Raw genomic sequence first — 15387 nt, 5'->3', positions numbered from 1 at the left:
ATCCAGTGGATATAGTGTAGTTGGACTTTCAGAAAGGTTTTGACAAGATCCCACACCAAAGGCTCTTAAGCAAACTAAGTAGTCACGGGATAATAGGAAAGGTCCTCTCATGGATCAGTAATGGGTTAAAAGATGGGAAACAAAGGGATAAATAAAAGGTTAGTTTTCAGAATGGAGAGAGGTAACTAGCTGTGTTCCCCAGGGGTATGTACTGAGACCACTGCTGTTCAACATAGTTGTAAGTGACCTGGGAAAAGGGATAAACAGTGAGGTGGCAAAGTTTGCAGATGATACAGAATTACTCACGATAGTTAAGTTACAGGCAGACTGTGAAGAGTTACAAAGGGATCTCACAAAACTGGGTGACTGGGAAACAAGATGACATATAAAATTCAATTTTGATAAATACAAAGTAATGCACATTGGAAAACATAATCCCAACTGTACATGCAAAATGATGGGGTCTAAATTAGCTGTTACCACTCAAGAAAGAGATCTTTTGGAGTCATTGTGGACAGTTCTCTGAAAACATCCATGCAATGTGCAGCGGCAGTCAAAAAAGCTAACAGAATGTCAGGAACCATTAGGAAAGGGTTAGATAATAAGACAGTAACTATCATAATGCCACTATGTAAATCCATTGCATACCCACACCTTGAATACAGCATGCAGTTTTGGTCACCTCATTTCAAAAGAGATATATTAGAAATAGAAAAGGTACAGAGAAGAGCAACAAAAATGATCAAGGGTGTGGAACAGCTTGCATATGAGGGGAGATTAAACAGATTGGGACTTTTCAGCTTAGAAAAGAGGTGACTGAGGTGGGATATGATAGAGGTCTATAAAATCATGACTGGTGTAGAGAAAGTAAATAAGGAAGTGTTATTTACTCATAACACAATGACTAAGAATCACTAAATAAAATTAATAGGCTGCAGGTTTAAAACAAAAGGAAGCATTTCTTCACACAACACACGGTCAACGAGTGGAAATTATTGCCAGGGCATGTTATGAAGGCAAAAATTAAAACTGGATTCAAAAAAGAATTAGATATGTTCATGGTAGGTAGGTCCATCAGTGGCCATTTGCCAAGATGCTCAGGGATGTAACCCCATGCTCTGGGTGTCCCTAAGCCTCTGTCTGCCAGATGCTGGGACTGGACAACAGGGGATGGATCACTTGATGACTGCCCTGTTCTGCTCATTCCCTCTGAAACACCTGGCATTGGCCACTGTCAGAAGACAGGATACTGGGCTGGATGGACCTTTGGTCTGACCCAGTATGGCTGTTCTTATGTTCTTGAATTCTTATGGTGTAGCGAGATAAGAGTCAAGGACTACTAAATTCTCATCCCAGCTTTGCCACTCACTCACTGTGTGACCTTGGGCGAGTTGCTTAAGTCCAGACTTTTAAAGAGATTTAGGCATTGCATGTGCAGCATGACAAGGCCAAGTGACTTAGACAGCTAAGTCCCATTTTCAAACATGATTTAGGCATTTGTAGCCCGATTTTTAAAAAAGTGTTTAGGCATCAAAAGATAGGCACCTAAACACTGTTTAAAAATCTGGAAGGAAGACAATGGGATTTAGGCTCTTAGGTGCCAAAATCACTTGGAAATGGGTCATAAGTGCCTTGCAATGCTGACTGGAGCAATCCCTACATACCTTTAAAATTCTGGGCCTTAATCTCTTTGCGCCTCAGTTCCCCATCTGTAGAATAAGGGTAATATCCTTTCTCTACTTCATAGTCATGTTGGGAGGATGGATTCATTAAAGACTTTGAGGCATTCAAATGCTAATGATGATCAAAAGCCATTCAGTTACCTTAGATAGATAAAATGGCTAACAGTGGACCTTTTAAGATGCCATTTGCGATTCTGGTCCAGGATTCTGGTCCACCATATTTACTGTATTCATCTGTGTCTAATAGTCTCAGATCTGTAGTGTCTGAACATGAATCCCATTCTGTTCGTAGACCCAGGCATGCATGAGGGAGGTAAGGCAGCTGTTTATCCTGGAGGAGCTGTAATAAAACTGTATTGTGAACAAACATATAGTCTTAAATTATGGCAACGTTCTGATTCTATTTTCTGGGCAGACAATGAATGGACAAAAGCTTTTCTAGCTAAAAATGCTGTGGTCAAGGTGACAGGTTTCAGAGTGGTAGCTGTGTTAGTCTGTATCAGGTATGTTTATTTCTGCACTGTGAAGCACTGACCACTTTCATTTGAAACCCTTTTTTTCACTTTCTGCTTTCTAGAGAGTTATTTTCACCTAGCCCTTTCAAGACTGAATAACTGCGGACTATTCAGTGAAGATGATGGGTGAGGTTGTTTTTTGTTTTTGTTACTGTTCTTGTGTTTTACAGTGTAACTGTCAGTCAGAAAGTGAGATCAGTGGAGTTATTCTGGATATACAGTAGTGTGACTGAGATCAGAATCCGATCCACTGTATTTTATATACATATAGTATATATGAATGGTCCCACTGTATAATTAAGCCCAGTTTTAAATTCAGGTAGGGTCAACATTCAATAATTATCTTCTTGTGGGCGAACTTAGAATCTTGATTTTGTTCTGAAGAGGGTTCAGTGCTTTAGGGGGTTGTTAACTGAATATGGGCCCTTTACCCTTAAAGTCTTATTGACCTTAGGGAATTGCAGTTACCCCTGAAGCCCATATTATGACTTTCCTATTGAAAAGTCTGAGTGTAGGCCAGCCTAAGAAGATTTTAGTGCGAGTTCAGAAGGCAAGGTTGAGGTGGGTTTTCAACAGGTCACCAACAGTGGCCATGTCTATAATGGGGAAATTTACCAAAAAAAGAAAAAAAAATTAAAAAAATCTAGTAGTTCTAATACAGATTCAACTTCATTATTATGTGCCTAGTCTCTTCCCCTATGTTGAGCCCCGAAAGACTGTCTCTGGCAATCTAGTGATTGATAGGGAATGGGGATGGAATGGAACACACTCTGTGGATTGCTCATTGACTACCATTATTAGGTTTTAGCTTTTGAGGTCTTCTAGGTGGACACCACTTTTTCTGGACTTTGATTTCTTAGTAGGGTCGCATATTTTCAAACTAGCTAACCACACTCAATCACCAAGCAACATACACGTCATTGTACCCCACACACCAAACAAGGTGCAGTTACCATATTTCTGGTTAAGGTGGAAAGTACTACATAAGTTTTGATACAAAGAATATCAATGCTTATTGTACTTTATTATTTTGTTTATGTCTCTTTGTCCTCAAAGAAATTAAGCTATAAATTATTGTTCTGCATCAGAATGCCAAGGGCATATTTTAAACATACTGCTTGGACTCTGCATATTGTAACTTAAGAAACTGGGGGCTAAGCCCAAGCTTTAGCTTATTTTAGGCCTCTGTTTTAAACATAGGAAAATGGTCATTTTTAACATTGGACCAATTTTTTTCCCCCAGGGAGCTCTGAATTTTTAAAAAAAGCCTTCCTGTTCTCACTTACAGGTGGTCTGACATCAGGCAGTCTCAGTCAGGGAGGTGAGGATCAAGGGCCAGATTTGTAAACTATTTAGGCACCTAAGGCTGCCTGTTCCCACTAGCTTCCTATCTGCATCTTTAGATGCTGATGTACTTTAAAAAAACCTGGCCCCTAGAGACCAGTGCAGAAGCTGCTCATAGGGTAGAGGAGTGGCAGCTACTTAATGGCAGAAGACTTTGCACATTGAAAGAACATGCTGCTGCTCAGTGGCATCTTGAAGGAAGCAAACCCACAGATGTTGGTTCAGAAGATCATTGTATTCAGTAGTGTCTATGGTGACTATGTCAAGAGTCTTTTAGTCATTTTGATAGCAGAGCAAAACCAGGTAGCAAAATTAAATTTAGCAATTCTCACTATAGATCAAAAGTAATACAATGGTTGTTTATCCATTTAATGTTGTTCTCCACTCAAAATTTGGTGTGTGTGTGTGTGTGTGTAATGTTTAGAGGGTTTTTTTCATTTTTGTTGCAGTATTATAGATTGTGTTTATACTACTAATCAGTAGTGTGGTTACTTAACAGACAGTAGTTTAAATAAGCCTAAATGTGATGACTAGGTGCTATGTATTCTATTTTAATTAATCTAATTTGTGCGGTATGTACAGAGCATGAATCACTATAGTATCTAAGACAGGGGTGGGCAAACTACAGCCCACAAGCTGCATATGGCCCACCAGCCGTTTTAATCCAGCCTCAAGTTCCCTCTGGGGAGCGGGGTTTGGGGCTTGTCCCGCTCCTGTGCTCCACCCAGGGAGCAGGGTCAGGGGCCGCTCCATGCGGTTCCTGGAAGCAGCGGCATATCCCCGCTCCGGCTCCTATGCGTAGGATCAGTCAGGGGGCTCCGCATGCTGCCCCCGCCCCAAGCGCCACCCTTGCAGTTCCCATTGGCTGGGAACCACAGCACGAAGAGCCGCCTGGCCATGCCTCTGCATAGAAGCCAGAGTGGGAACATGCCGCAGCTTCCGGGAGCTGCTTGAGGTAAGCGCTGCCTGGAGCCTGCACCCCTGACTGCCTCCCATGCCCCAGCCCCCTGCCCCAGCTCTGATCCCCGTCCTGTCTTCTGAACCCCTTGGTTCTAGCCTGGAGCCCCCTCCTACACCCCAGGCCCTCTCCGGAGCCCTCACTTCCAGCCTCACGCCCTAGCCCGGATCCCCCCCCGCACCCTGAACTCCTCATTTCTGGCCCCACCCCAGAGCCCGCACCCCCAGCCGGGGCCCTCACCCCCTCCCGCACCCCGACCCCCAATTTCATGAGCATTCATAGCCCGCCAAACAATTTCCATATCCAGATGTGGCCCTTGGGCCAAAAGATTTGCCCACCCCTGAACTAAGAGTTCTGGGTATATGTGTACATGTATATAAGATACTGTAGTATACAACATTAATCATTGGAAAGAATCCTCAAAAGCCCTATGTAGAACAGCAATTAAGTAATTAAACAATTTAGTATTACTGCAATTTAGCCTTGTTTACTCAAAATATACGGTGATTTGTCCAGTAATCTTTCTCATTCTGGTTCAGACTTTGTTTGTATAAAGTGGACCATGGCCATGAAGACATGTACCTCAAATCTGTATAAAAATAAGCGAATTATATGGGATACTGGTAAAACTGTCCAGAGTGAAAAGGGGAGGGAAATGGTGTTGTTTTTTTATAGTGATGAAGTTTTGAAATCCAGTCTTAACTGAAATGCATATTTTGCAAAAGCCTATTTTGCAAACCCTGCCTCAAATTAGTAGTCCTACTGAAATCAGTGGAATTACTGACTTGAGTAAAGGTTTGCAGAGTTGAGCCATAGCTTTGAAATGCTGCATTGCATGTACTTTCAAGCATGCCAGTTCCTTATATGGGATACTTATATTCATGATACTTACTTGTTCTCTCATCAGAACTCTTATTCAAATCCTGGCTTCCATTAGCAATAAAAGTAGCTACTATAAATGCATTATGCAATAGTAAACATTTCTTTTCCACCCATCCCTTGCCAAATAGCCTCAAAGAAAATCATATAAACTTCTTCACAGCCTCCTGTTTAGGGAGGCTGAGATGATGCAGTGAAATAGTGGAATGAGTCTTCTATCTATTTGGAATGCCATGCTTAGGAAGGAGCTCTCCCATAGTACTTTTAAACTTTAAAGGCCTTGCTTTCATTTTAAAATTAGTCTTTTAACATTGGAAAATGCAAGAAGAGGCACTTTACAATAAATTAAATATTTAAATTAAAATTAAGTTTTTATAACTTCAAATTAAGAGGCTCCCCAGCATGATAAATCCAAGATTTTGTGTGTGTGTGTTTGGAGAAAGGAGACATTGCTGGACACATGAGTAACCCAGATATTAATATAACAGAGCAGTGGTCCTTTAGATTTCTGATCTCCCAATGTGTTAGACACAATTATTTATCCCCTTCTCCCACTACCCCCTTTTTAAATATGATATTAGTAGACAGACAGTACTTGAGGTTCAATTTACAGTAGTTATGGTTAACTCAGAGCACACTTACTGCCAATTAACTATTCATAGATTCATAGATATTTAGGCCAGAAGGGACCATTATGATCATCAAGTCTGACCTCCTGCACAATGCAGGCCACAGAATTTCACCCACCACTCCTAAAAAAGACCTCACACCTATATCTGTGCTATTGAAGTCCTCAAATTGTAGTTTGAAGACCTCAAGGAGCAGAGAATCCTCCAGCAAGTGACCCGTGCCCCATGCTACAGAGGAAGGCGAAAAACCTCCAGGGCCTTCCAATCTGCCCTGGAGGAAAATTCCTTCCCGACCCCAAATATGGCGATCAGCTAAACCCTGAGCATATGGGCAAGATTCATCAGCCAGATACTACAGAAAATTCTTTCCCGGGTAACTTGGATCTTACCCCATCTAAAAACCCATCACAGGCCATTGGGCCTATTTACCATGAATATTTAATTACCAAAACCATGTTATCCCATCATACCATCTCCTCCATAAACTTATCGAGTTTAATCTTAAAGCAAGATAGATCTTTTGCCCCCACTACTTCCCTCGGAAGGCTATTCCAAAACTTCACTCCTCTGATGGTTAGAAACCTTCGTCTAATTTCTAATCTAAATTTCCTAGTGGCCAGTTTATATCCATTTGTTCTTGTGTCCACATTGGTACTGAGTTTAAATAATTCCTCTCCCTCTCTGGTATTTATCCCTCTGATATATTTATAGAGAGCAATCATATCTCCCCTCAACCTTCTTTTAGTTAGGCTAAACAAGCCAAGCTCCCTGAGTCTCCTTTCATAAGACAAGTTTTCCATTCCTCGGATCATCCTAGTAGCCCTTCTCTGTACCTGTTCCAGTTTGAATTCATCCTTCTTAAACATGGGAGACCAGAACTGCACACAGTATTCCAGGTGAGGTCTCACCAGTGCCTTATATAACGGTACTAAAACCTCCTTATCCCTACTGGAAATACCTCTCCTGATGCATCCCAAGACGACATTAGCTTTTTTCACAGCCATATCACACTGGCAGCTCATAGTCATCCTATGATCAACCAATACTCCAAGGTCCTTTTCCTCCTCCGTTACTTCTAGTTGATGCGTCCCTAGCTTATAACTAAAATTCTTGTTATTAATCCCTAAATGCATGACCTTACACTTCTCACTATTAAATTTCATCCTATTCCTATTACTCCAGTTTACAAGGTCATCCAGATCCTCCTGTAGGGTATCCCTGTCCTTCTCTAAATTAGCAATACCTCCCAGCTTTGTATCATCTGCAAACTTTATTAGCACACTTCCACTTTTTGTGCCCAGGTCAGTAATAAAAAGATTAAATAAGGTTGGTCCCAAAACTGATCCTTGAGGAACTCCACTGGTAACCTCCCTTCAACTTGACAGTTCACCTTTCAGTAGGACCCGTTGTAGTCTCCCCTTTAACCAATTCCCTATCCACCTTTCAATTTTCCTATTGATGCCCATCTTATCCAATTTAACTAATAATTCCCCATGTGGCACAGTATCCAACGCCTTACTAAAATCTAAGTAAATTAGATCCACTGCGTTTCCTTTATCTAAAAAATCTGTTACTCTCTCAAAGAAGGAGATCAGGTTGGTTTGGCACGATCTACCTTTTGTAAAACCATGTTGTATTTTGTCCCATTTACCATTGACTTCAATGTCCTTAACTACCTTCTCCTTCAAAATTTTTTCCAAGACCTTGCATACTACAGATATCAAACTAACAGGCCTATAATTACTTGGATCACTTTTTTTCCCTTTCTTAAAAATAGGAACTATGTTAGCAATTCTCCAATCATACGGTACAACCCCTGAGTTTACAGATTCATTAAAAATTCTTGCTAATGGGCTTGCAATTTCTTGTGCCAATTCTTTTAATATTCTTGGATGAAGATTATCTGGGCCCCCCGATTTAGTCCCATTAAGCTGTTTGAGTTTCGCTTCTACCTCAGATATGGTGATGTCTACCTCCATATCCTCATTCCCATTTATCATGCTACCATTATCCCTAAGATCCTCTTTAGTCTTATTAAAGACTGAGGCAAAGTATTTGTTTAGATATTGGGCCATGCCTAGATTATCCTTGACCTCCACTCCATCCTCAGTTTTTAGCGGTCCCACTTCTTCTTTCTTTGTTTTCTTCCTATTTATATGACTATAGAACCTTTTACTATTGGTTTTAATTCCCTTTGCAAGGTCCAACTCTACTTGACTTTTAGCCTGTCTCACTTTATCCCTACATATTCTGACCTCAATAAGGTAGCTTTCCTTACTGATCCCTCCCTTCTTCCACTCCCTATATGCTTTCTGCTTTTTCTTAATTACCTCTCTAAGATGCTTGCTCATCCAGCTTGGTCTACAACTCCTGCCTATGAATTTTTTCCCCTTTCTTGGGATGCAGGCTTCCGATAGCTTCTGCAGCTTTAATTTAAAATAATCCCAGGCCTCCTCTACCTTTAAACCCATAAATTCTTCAGTCCAATCCACTTCCCTAACTAATTTCCTTAATTTTTGAAAGTCAGCCCTTTTGAAATCAAAAACCCTAGTTGCAGATTTATTTTTGTTAATCCTTCCATTCAGTTTGAACTGAATTAGCTCATGATCACTTGAGCCAAGATTATCCCCTACAACCATTTCCTCTATGAGGTCCTCATTACTCACCAAGACCAAATCTAAAATGGCATCCCCTCTAGTCGGTTCAGCAACTACTTGCTGAAGGAATCCATCAGCTATCGCATCTAGGAAAATCTGAGCCCTATTATTATTACTAGCACTCGTCCTCCAGTCTATATCTGGGAAGTTAAAGTCTCCCATGATCACACAGTTTCCATTAGTATTTACTTTATTAAAAACATTAAAAAGGGCTCTATCCATATCCAAATTAGATCCCGGCGGTCTATAGCACACCCCAAGCACTATCCCAGGGGAGGCTCTAATAGTTTTCTTCCCCAATTTAATTGTTGCCCAGACAGACTCAGTCATATCCATTTCATCGCTTCTTATTTCTTTACATTCTATCTCATCATTGATATACAGTACTACTCCACCACCTTTACCTTTATTTCGGTCTTTCCTAAACAGCACATACCCTTCAATACCTGTAGCCCAGTCATGACTACTATTCCACCAGGTCTCTGTTATACCTATAATATCTGGTTTCACTTCCTGCACCAGTAACTCTAGTTCCTCCATTTTGTTACCTAGGCTCCTTGCATTAGTGTACAAACATCTTAATTTTTGCTGTTTGGCCTCCCTCACATTCTGTACCCTATTAGGCACGGTTATTTTACTACCAGTATAACCTATTAGACTTGTATCTACACTGCCCTTCCTCCTACCTACAGCTGTATCCACTCTTACTTCATTTTCTTTCCACTCTATGCTAAATTCTGGTGTGGAGATTACCTGGACATCTCCCAACCATCTCCCCCAAATTCATAGTTTAAAGCTCTCTTAATCAGTTGTGCCAGCCTCCATCCTAGAAGTCTATTTCCTTCCCTACTCAGATGAAGTCCATCCCGAGAGAACTGTCCTCTATCCATGAATGCCTCCCAATGGCCATACATCCCAAAGCCCTCCTTATAGCACCACTGCCTAAGCCATCTATTGATAGTCATAATCTTGTCACACCTTTGTTGCCCTTCTCTAGGAACAGGCAGAATCCCACTAAAGATCACCTGAGCCTCAATTTCCTTAAGCGTCCTCCCCAGCCTAGCATAGTCTCCCTTAATACTTTCCAGCGAGAATCTATTAAGAGCACTTGCTAAAATGTCCTAGGAATAACTAGCTTAAAAATGGCATGTTTGATACCTGGAGCGTGGTCTTAGCAGCCCATCTGTTTCCATGTCTGCACTGGAAGAAGTTGTCCTTTAATCAGAGTGTCTCTGATCAAAGTCTAGTCCTGTTACAGATGTCTCCAGTAGTCTCTGCTACATACCCAAGGCTCCTATGAAACAGAATCAGGCCAAGAGCAGAACATATCTACGATAAAGCAACAACTATACTGTATAATTTTAATCCATTCGCTTAAACCATTTCCATCATCTCTCAAAAGTAGACAGTGATCAGATACTACTGCACACACTAGATAAGGAGGATAAAAATAATGTAGAAACAATTTGCATATGCTAGACCTCCAGTTGGATTTAACCTATTCAAGCCCCTTAGTATAGGCAGAGCTGAAAAACTGGTCTTCATGATTTGGGCGGTGATAGTTGTTGGACTCTGAGCTTGTGTATAGAACATCAAAGTATAATCAATCCACAAGTGACTTAGGGTATGTCTACACTGAGAAATTAGGTTGAATTTATAGAAGTCGGTTTTGTAGAAAGTGGTTTTATACAGTTGACTGTGTGTGTCCCCACACAAGTGCTCTAAGAGCATGTAGTCGGCAGAGTGTGTCCACAGTACCGAGGCAACCGTCGACTTCCAGAGCGTTATCCAGCAGTATATGCAGCACCAGAACCTGGCAAAGCGATACCGGGCGAGTAGGCGACGTCAGCGCGGTGACGTGAGTGATGAGGACATGGACACAGACTTCTCTCAAAGCAGGGGCCCTGGCAATGTGGGCATCATGGTGCTAATGGGGCAGGTTCATGCGGTGGAACGCCGATTCTGGGCTTGGGAAACAAGCACAGACTGGTGGGACTGCATAGTGTTGCAGGTCTGGGACAATTCCCAGTGGCTGCGAAACTTTTGCATGCGTAAGGGCACTTTCACGGAACTTTGTGACTTGCTTTCCCCTGCCCTGAGGTGCAAGAATACCAAGATGAGAGCAGCCCTCACAGTTGAGAAGCGAGTGGCGATAGCCCTGTGGAAGCTTTCAATGCCAGACAGATACCGGTCAGTCGGGAATCAATTTGGAGTGGGCAGATCTACTGTGGGGGCTGCTGTGATGCAAGTAGCCAATGCAATCAAAGATCTGCTGCTATCAAGGGTAGTGACCCTGGGAAATGGGCAGGTCATAGTGGATGGCTTTGCTGCAATGGGATTCCCTAACTGTGATGGGGCCATAGACGGAACCCATATCCCTATCTTGCACCAAGAGCACCAAGCCGGCAAGTACATAAACCGCAAGGGGTACTTTTCAATAGTGCTGCAAGCACTGGTGGATCACAAGGGACGTTTCACCAACATCAACGTGGGATGGCTGGGAAAGGTACATGACGCTCGCATCTTCAGGAACTCTGGTCTGTTTCAAAAGCTGCAGGAAGGGACTTTATTCCCAGACCAGAAAATAACTGTTGGGGACGTTGAAATGCCTATATGTATCCTTGGGGACCCAGCCTACCCGTTAATGCCATGGCTCATGAAGCCGTACACAGGCAGCCTGGACAGTAGTCAGGAGCTGTTCAACTACAGGCTGAGCAAGTGCAGAATGGTGGTAGAATGTGCATTTGAACGTTTAAAAGCGTGCTGGCGCAGTTTACTGACTCGCTTAGACCTCAGCGAAACCAATATTCCCACTGTTATTACTGCTTGCTGTGTGCTCCACAATATCTGTGAGAGTAAGGGGGAAACGTTTATGGTGGGGTGGGAGGTTGAGGCAAATCTCCTGGCTGCTAGTTTTGCACAGCCAGACACCAGGGCGGTTAGAAGAGCACAGGAGGGCGTGGTGCGCATGAGAGAAGCTTTGAAAACCAGTTTCATGACTGGCCAGGCTACGGTGTGAAAGTTCTGTTTGTTTCTCCATGCTGAAACCCCCCGCCCCTTGGTTCACTCTACTTCCCTGTAAGCTAACCACTCTCCCCTCCTCCCTTTGATCACCGCTTGCAGAGGCAATAAAGTCATTGTTGCTTCACATTCATGCATTCTTTATTCATTCATCACACAAATAGGGGGATAACTACCAAGGTAGCCCAGGAGGGGTGGTGGAGGAGAGAAGCACCAGGAGGGGTGGTAGAGGAGGGAAGGACAAGGCCACACAGCACTTTAAAACTTATCGAATGCCAGCCTTCTGTTGCTTGGGCAATCCTCTGGGGTGGAGGGGCCAGGTGGCCAGAGGCCCCCCCACCAAGTTCTTGGGCGTCTGGGTGAGGAGGCTATGGAACTTGGGGAGGAGGGCGGTTGGTTACACAGGGGCTGTAGAGGCGGTCTGTGCTCCTGCTGCCTTTCCTGCAGCTCAACCAAGCATATTGGTTTGATCCTCCAGCAGCCTCAGCATTGAATCCTGCCTCCTATCATCACGCTGCCGCCACCTTTCAGCTTCAGCCCTCTCTTCAGCCCGCCACCTCTCTTCCCAGTCATATTGTGCTTTCCTGCACTCTGACATTGTCTGCCTCCATGCATTTGTCTGTGCTGTGTCAGTGTGGGAGGACAGCATGAGCTCAGAGAACATTTCATCACAAGTGTGTTTTTTTTGCCTTCTAATCTTCACTAGCCTCTGGGAAGGAGAAGATCCTGTGATCATTGAAACACATGCAGCTGCTGGAGAAAAAAAAAAGAGGCAATGGTTTTTAAAAAGACACATTTTATAGAACAATGGCTACACTCTTTCACGGTAAAGCTTCCTGTTAACATTACATACATAGCACATGTGCTTTCGTTCCAAGGTCGCATTTTGCCTCCCCCCACCACGTGGCTAGTCCCCACCCCGCCCCTCCGGCTAACAGCGGGGAACATTTCTGTTCAGCCACAGGCAAACAGCCCAGCAGGAACGGGCACCTCTGAATGTCCCCTTAAGAAAAGCACCCTATTTCAACCAGGTGACCATGAATGATCTCACTCTCCTGAGGATAACACAGAGAGATAAAGAACAGATATTCTTTGAATACCAGCAAACATACACTGCAATGCTTTGTTGTATAATGATTCCTGAGTACGTGCTACTGGCCTGGTGTGGTAAAGTGCCCTACCATGGTGGGTGAAATAAGGCTGCCCTCCCCAGAAACCTTTTGCAAAGGCTTTGGTAGTACATCCAGGAGAGCCACAAATGCCAGGGCAAATTAATCCTTTCACATGCTTGCTTTTAAACCATGTATAGTATTTTAAAAGGTACACTCACCAGAGGTCCCTTCTCCACCTGGTGGGTCCGGGAGGCAGCCTTGGGTGGGTTCGGGGGGGACTGCTCCAGGTCCAGGGTGAGAAACAGTTCCTGGCTGTCGGTGAAAACCGGTTTCTCCACTTGCTTGCTGTGAGCTATCTACAACTTCATCATCATCATCTTCCTCGTCCCCAAAACCTGCTTCCGTGTTGCCTCCATCTCCATTGAAGGAGTCAAACAACACGGCTGAACCACCCTAAAATGGCATGCAGCTCATCATAGAAGCGGCATGTTTGGGGCTCTGACCCGGAGTGGCCGTTTGCCTTTCTGGTAGGCTTGCCTCAGCTCCTTAAGTTTCGCACGGCGTTGCTTCGGGTCCCTGTTATGGCCTCTGTCCTTTATGCCCTGGGAGATATTGACAAATGTTTTGGCATTTCGATAACTGGAACGGAGTTCTGATAGAACGGATTCCTCTCCCCATACAGAGATCAGATCCCGTACCTCCCGTTTGGTCCATGCTGGAGCTCTTTTGCCATTCTGGGACTCCATCATGGTCACCTCTGCTGATGAGCTCTGGCCAGTGTGGTAAGCTGAAGGTGACCATGCAAACAGGAAATTTAAATTCAAAAGTTTGCGTTTCTTTTCCTGTCTACTTGGCCAGTGCATCTGAGTTGAGAGTGCTGTCCAGAGCGGTCACATTAGAGCACTCTGGGATAGCTCCCGGAGGCCAATACCGTCTAATTGCATCCACAGTACCCCAAATTCGACCCGGCAAGGCCAATTTAAGCACTAATCCATTTGTCAGAGGTGGATTAAGGAAATCGATTTTAAGAGCCCTTTAAGTCGAAAAAAAGGGCTTCATCGTGTGGACAGGTGCAGGTTTACATCGATTTTAATGCTGCTAAATTTGACCTAAACTCGTAGTGTAGACCAGGGCTTAGATAACCAACTTCAAAGTTCAGCTACCAACATCAGATGCTTTACCAGTAATTCAGAGGCTGCCACTTTTTTATGATATTCAGCAGTATTTTCCAATTCTCTCTAATTTATCACGAATGGGGCTGGAATGTGTGTGTTTTACCAAGCTATAAATCTCACTGAATTTTCAATTAATGGAATACTGTTTAAGCAGTTGTACTAGAACTCCGGATTAAGATCTTAACTGCACCATGAGAAAAAAATAGAATTAACAAGCTAACAACACGTACTCTAACTCTGCCAGAACACAGGCTCTGATCCTGAACTGGGCCCAACCTGTGCTCAGTGCAGCTTGGAAGACAAGGTGCAAAGCCAACTATTCCTTCCCACAACGCTGGGGCTGTCCAGCTATCAACCGGTTCCGCAGTGCAAAGAACAACAACTTCTGGCCTGAGGGGCCATTTCAGCAGCCAGGCATTGCTGAGGTGAAGAAATGCCCTGATCATGGCCCCTAAACCAAAGATTGGGAAAGGGATGGCATGAAAATTACTATGGTAGCTCTATACCACTTGGGGATTCTGCTATAGAGGATGAGTCATTTATTGGCTGGTTAACCAAGCTTTAAGGACAATTTGTATCATCAGAGCAGCACAAAGCAGCCTTAATGGATGAGAGAGTGATGTCTGTAATTTTTATACCTTCACACCAAACAACCAGAGAGAATAATAAAAAACAAATGGGGTGAAGGGAGTGGGGGAGAGAAACAGTGGAGAAATCCACACCTGTCAGCTAAAGATCTGTTCATAAGTGATGACTAGTCCATCACACTGGCAAAAATCTTTAGGGCCAGATTCTCAGCTGTGCTGACTTTTTGGAATCTGAAAAGCCAAGAAGAACAATAGAACAGGTAGCGCTAATCATGCAAATAACAGACATTAACTACTATTTATATTGCCTGGGATATCAGGGTGGTGTGATCTATATTGATTACTTAAAGAGGCATGTGGCTGCTGTTGGCAGTTGAAAAAGGGCAGATTATTATGAGGTAACCGATTCGCATTGTTAGTGCTTCTCAGAGTTCAAAGTGGAAAAACAATTCGTGGAAATGTACACATCTCTCTCCCTTGCTGTGCCCCTTCCTTCTTGGTTTCTCCCCTTTCACCTTCCTCCTTCCCCCACTAGCCTTCTATCTCTTTCTTTTCTTTCCATCCCTTAGAGGCTGCCTTTCTGCTTCCCTTCACTTCCCTTTCCCATGCTGCTACTCTCCTACAACCCAGCTGGCTCACTTTAAACCCTCTGATATAACTAGGAACAATGGAGCAGAATTAAGAGAGATTTTCCCTCCCAATTTCTCCAGCAATGAAGGGGGTGCATCAAACTCTGGGATACATTCGTTTGCTTCATTTCTCAGGATATCTTAAAACTAGATTGGACAAACAGCTCGAAAATCTACTGTAGGGAGTTGTCTCTTTGTG

General features: G+C 43.4%; 1 protein-coding gene across 7 annotated transcripts in view; it reads left to right on the top strand.

Annotated features, from left to right (window-relative positions):
• Nucleotides 1–15387, top strand: part of ST3GAL6 (ST3 beta-galactoside alpha-2,3-sialyltransferase 6) — a 177970-nt gene that overhangs the window by 138856 nt on the left and 23727 nt on the right. For 6 of the 7 annotated variants that reach the window (XR_012154502.2, XR_012154504.2, XM_073307840.2 and 3 more), the window contains one exon: nt 2260–2323. The exons of the other annotated variant lie outside the window; for it this stretch is intronic. Coding sequence is in view for 4 of the 6 variants with exons in the window: in XM_073307840.2 (XP_073163941.1) it covers nt 2260–2323 (64 nt within the window). In the remaining 2 variants the exon portion in view is untranslated. The remainder of the gene's footprint in view (nt 1–2259; nt 2324–15387) is intronic. 7 annotated transcript variants of the gene reach the window in all.

The sequence above is a fragment of the Lepidochelys kempii genome, chromosome 1 (assembly GCF_965140285.1).
Source record: "Lepidochelys kempii isolate rLepKem1 chromosome 1, rLepKem1.hap1, whole genome shotgun sequence".
Classification (NCBI taxonomy): domain Eukaryota; kingdom Metazoa; phylum Chordata; order Testudines; family Cheloniidae; genus Lepidochelys; species Lepidochelys kempii.
The sequence above is the reverse complement of the archived record's forward strand: the minus strand, read 5'-3'. Positions and strand labels throughout refer to the sequence as shown.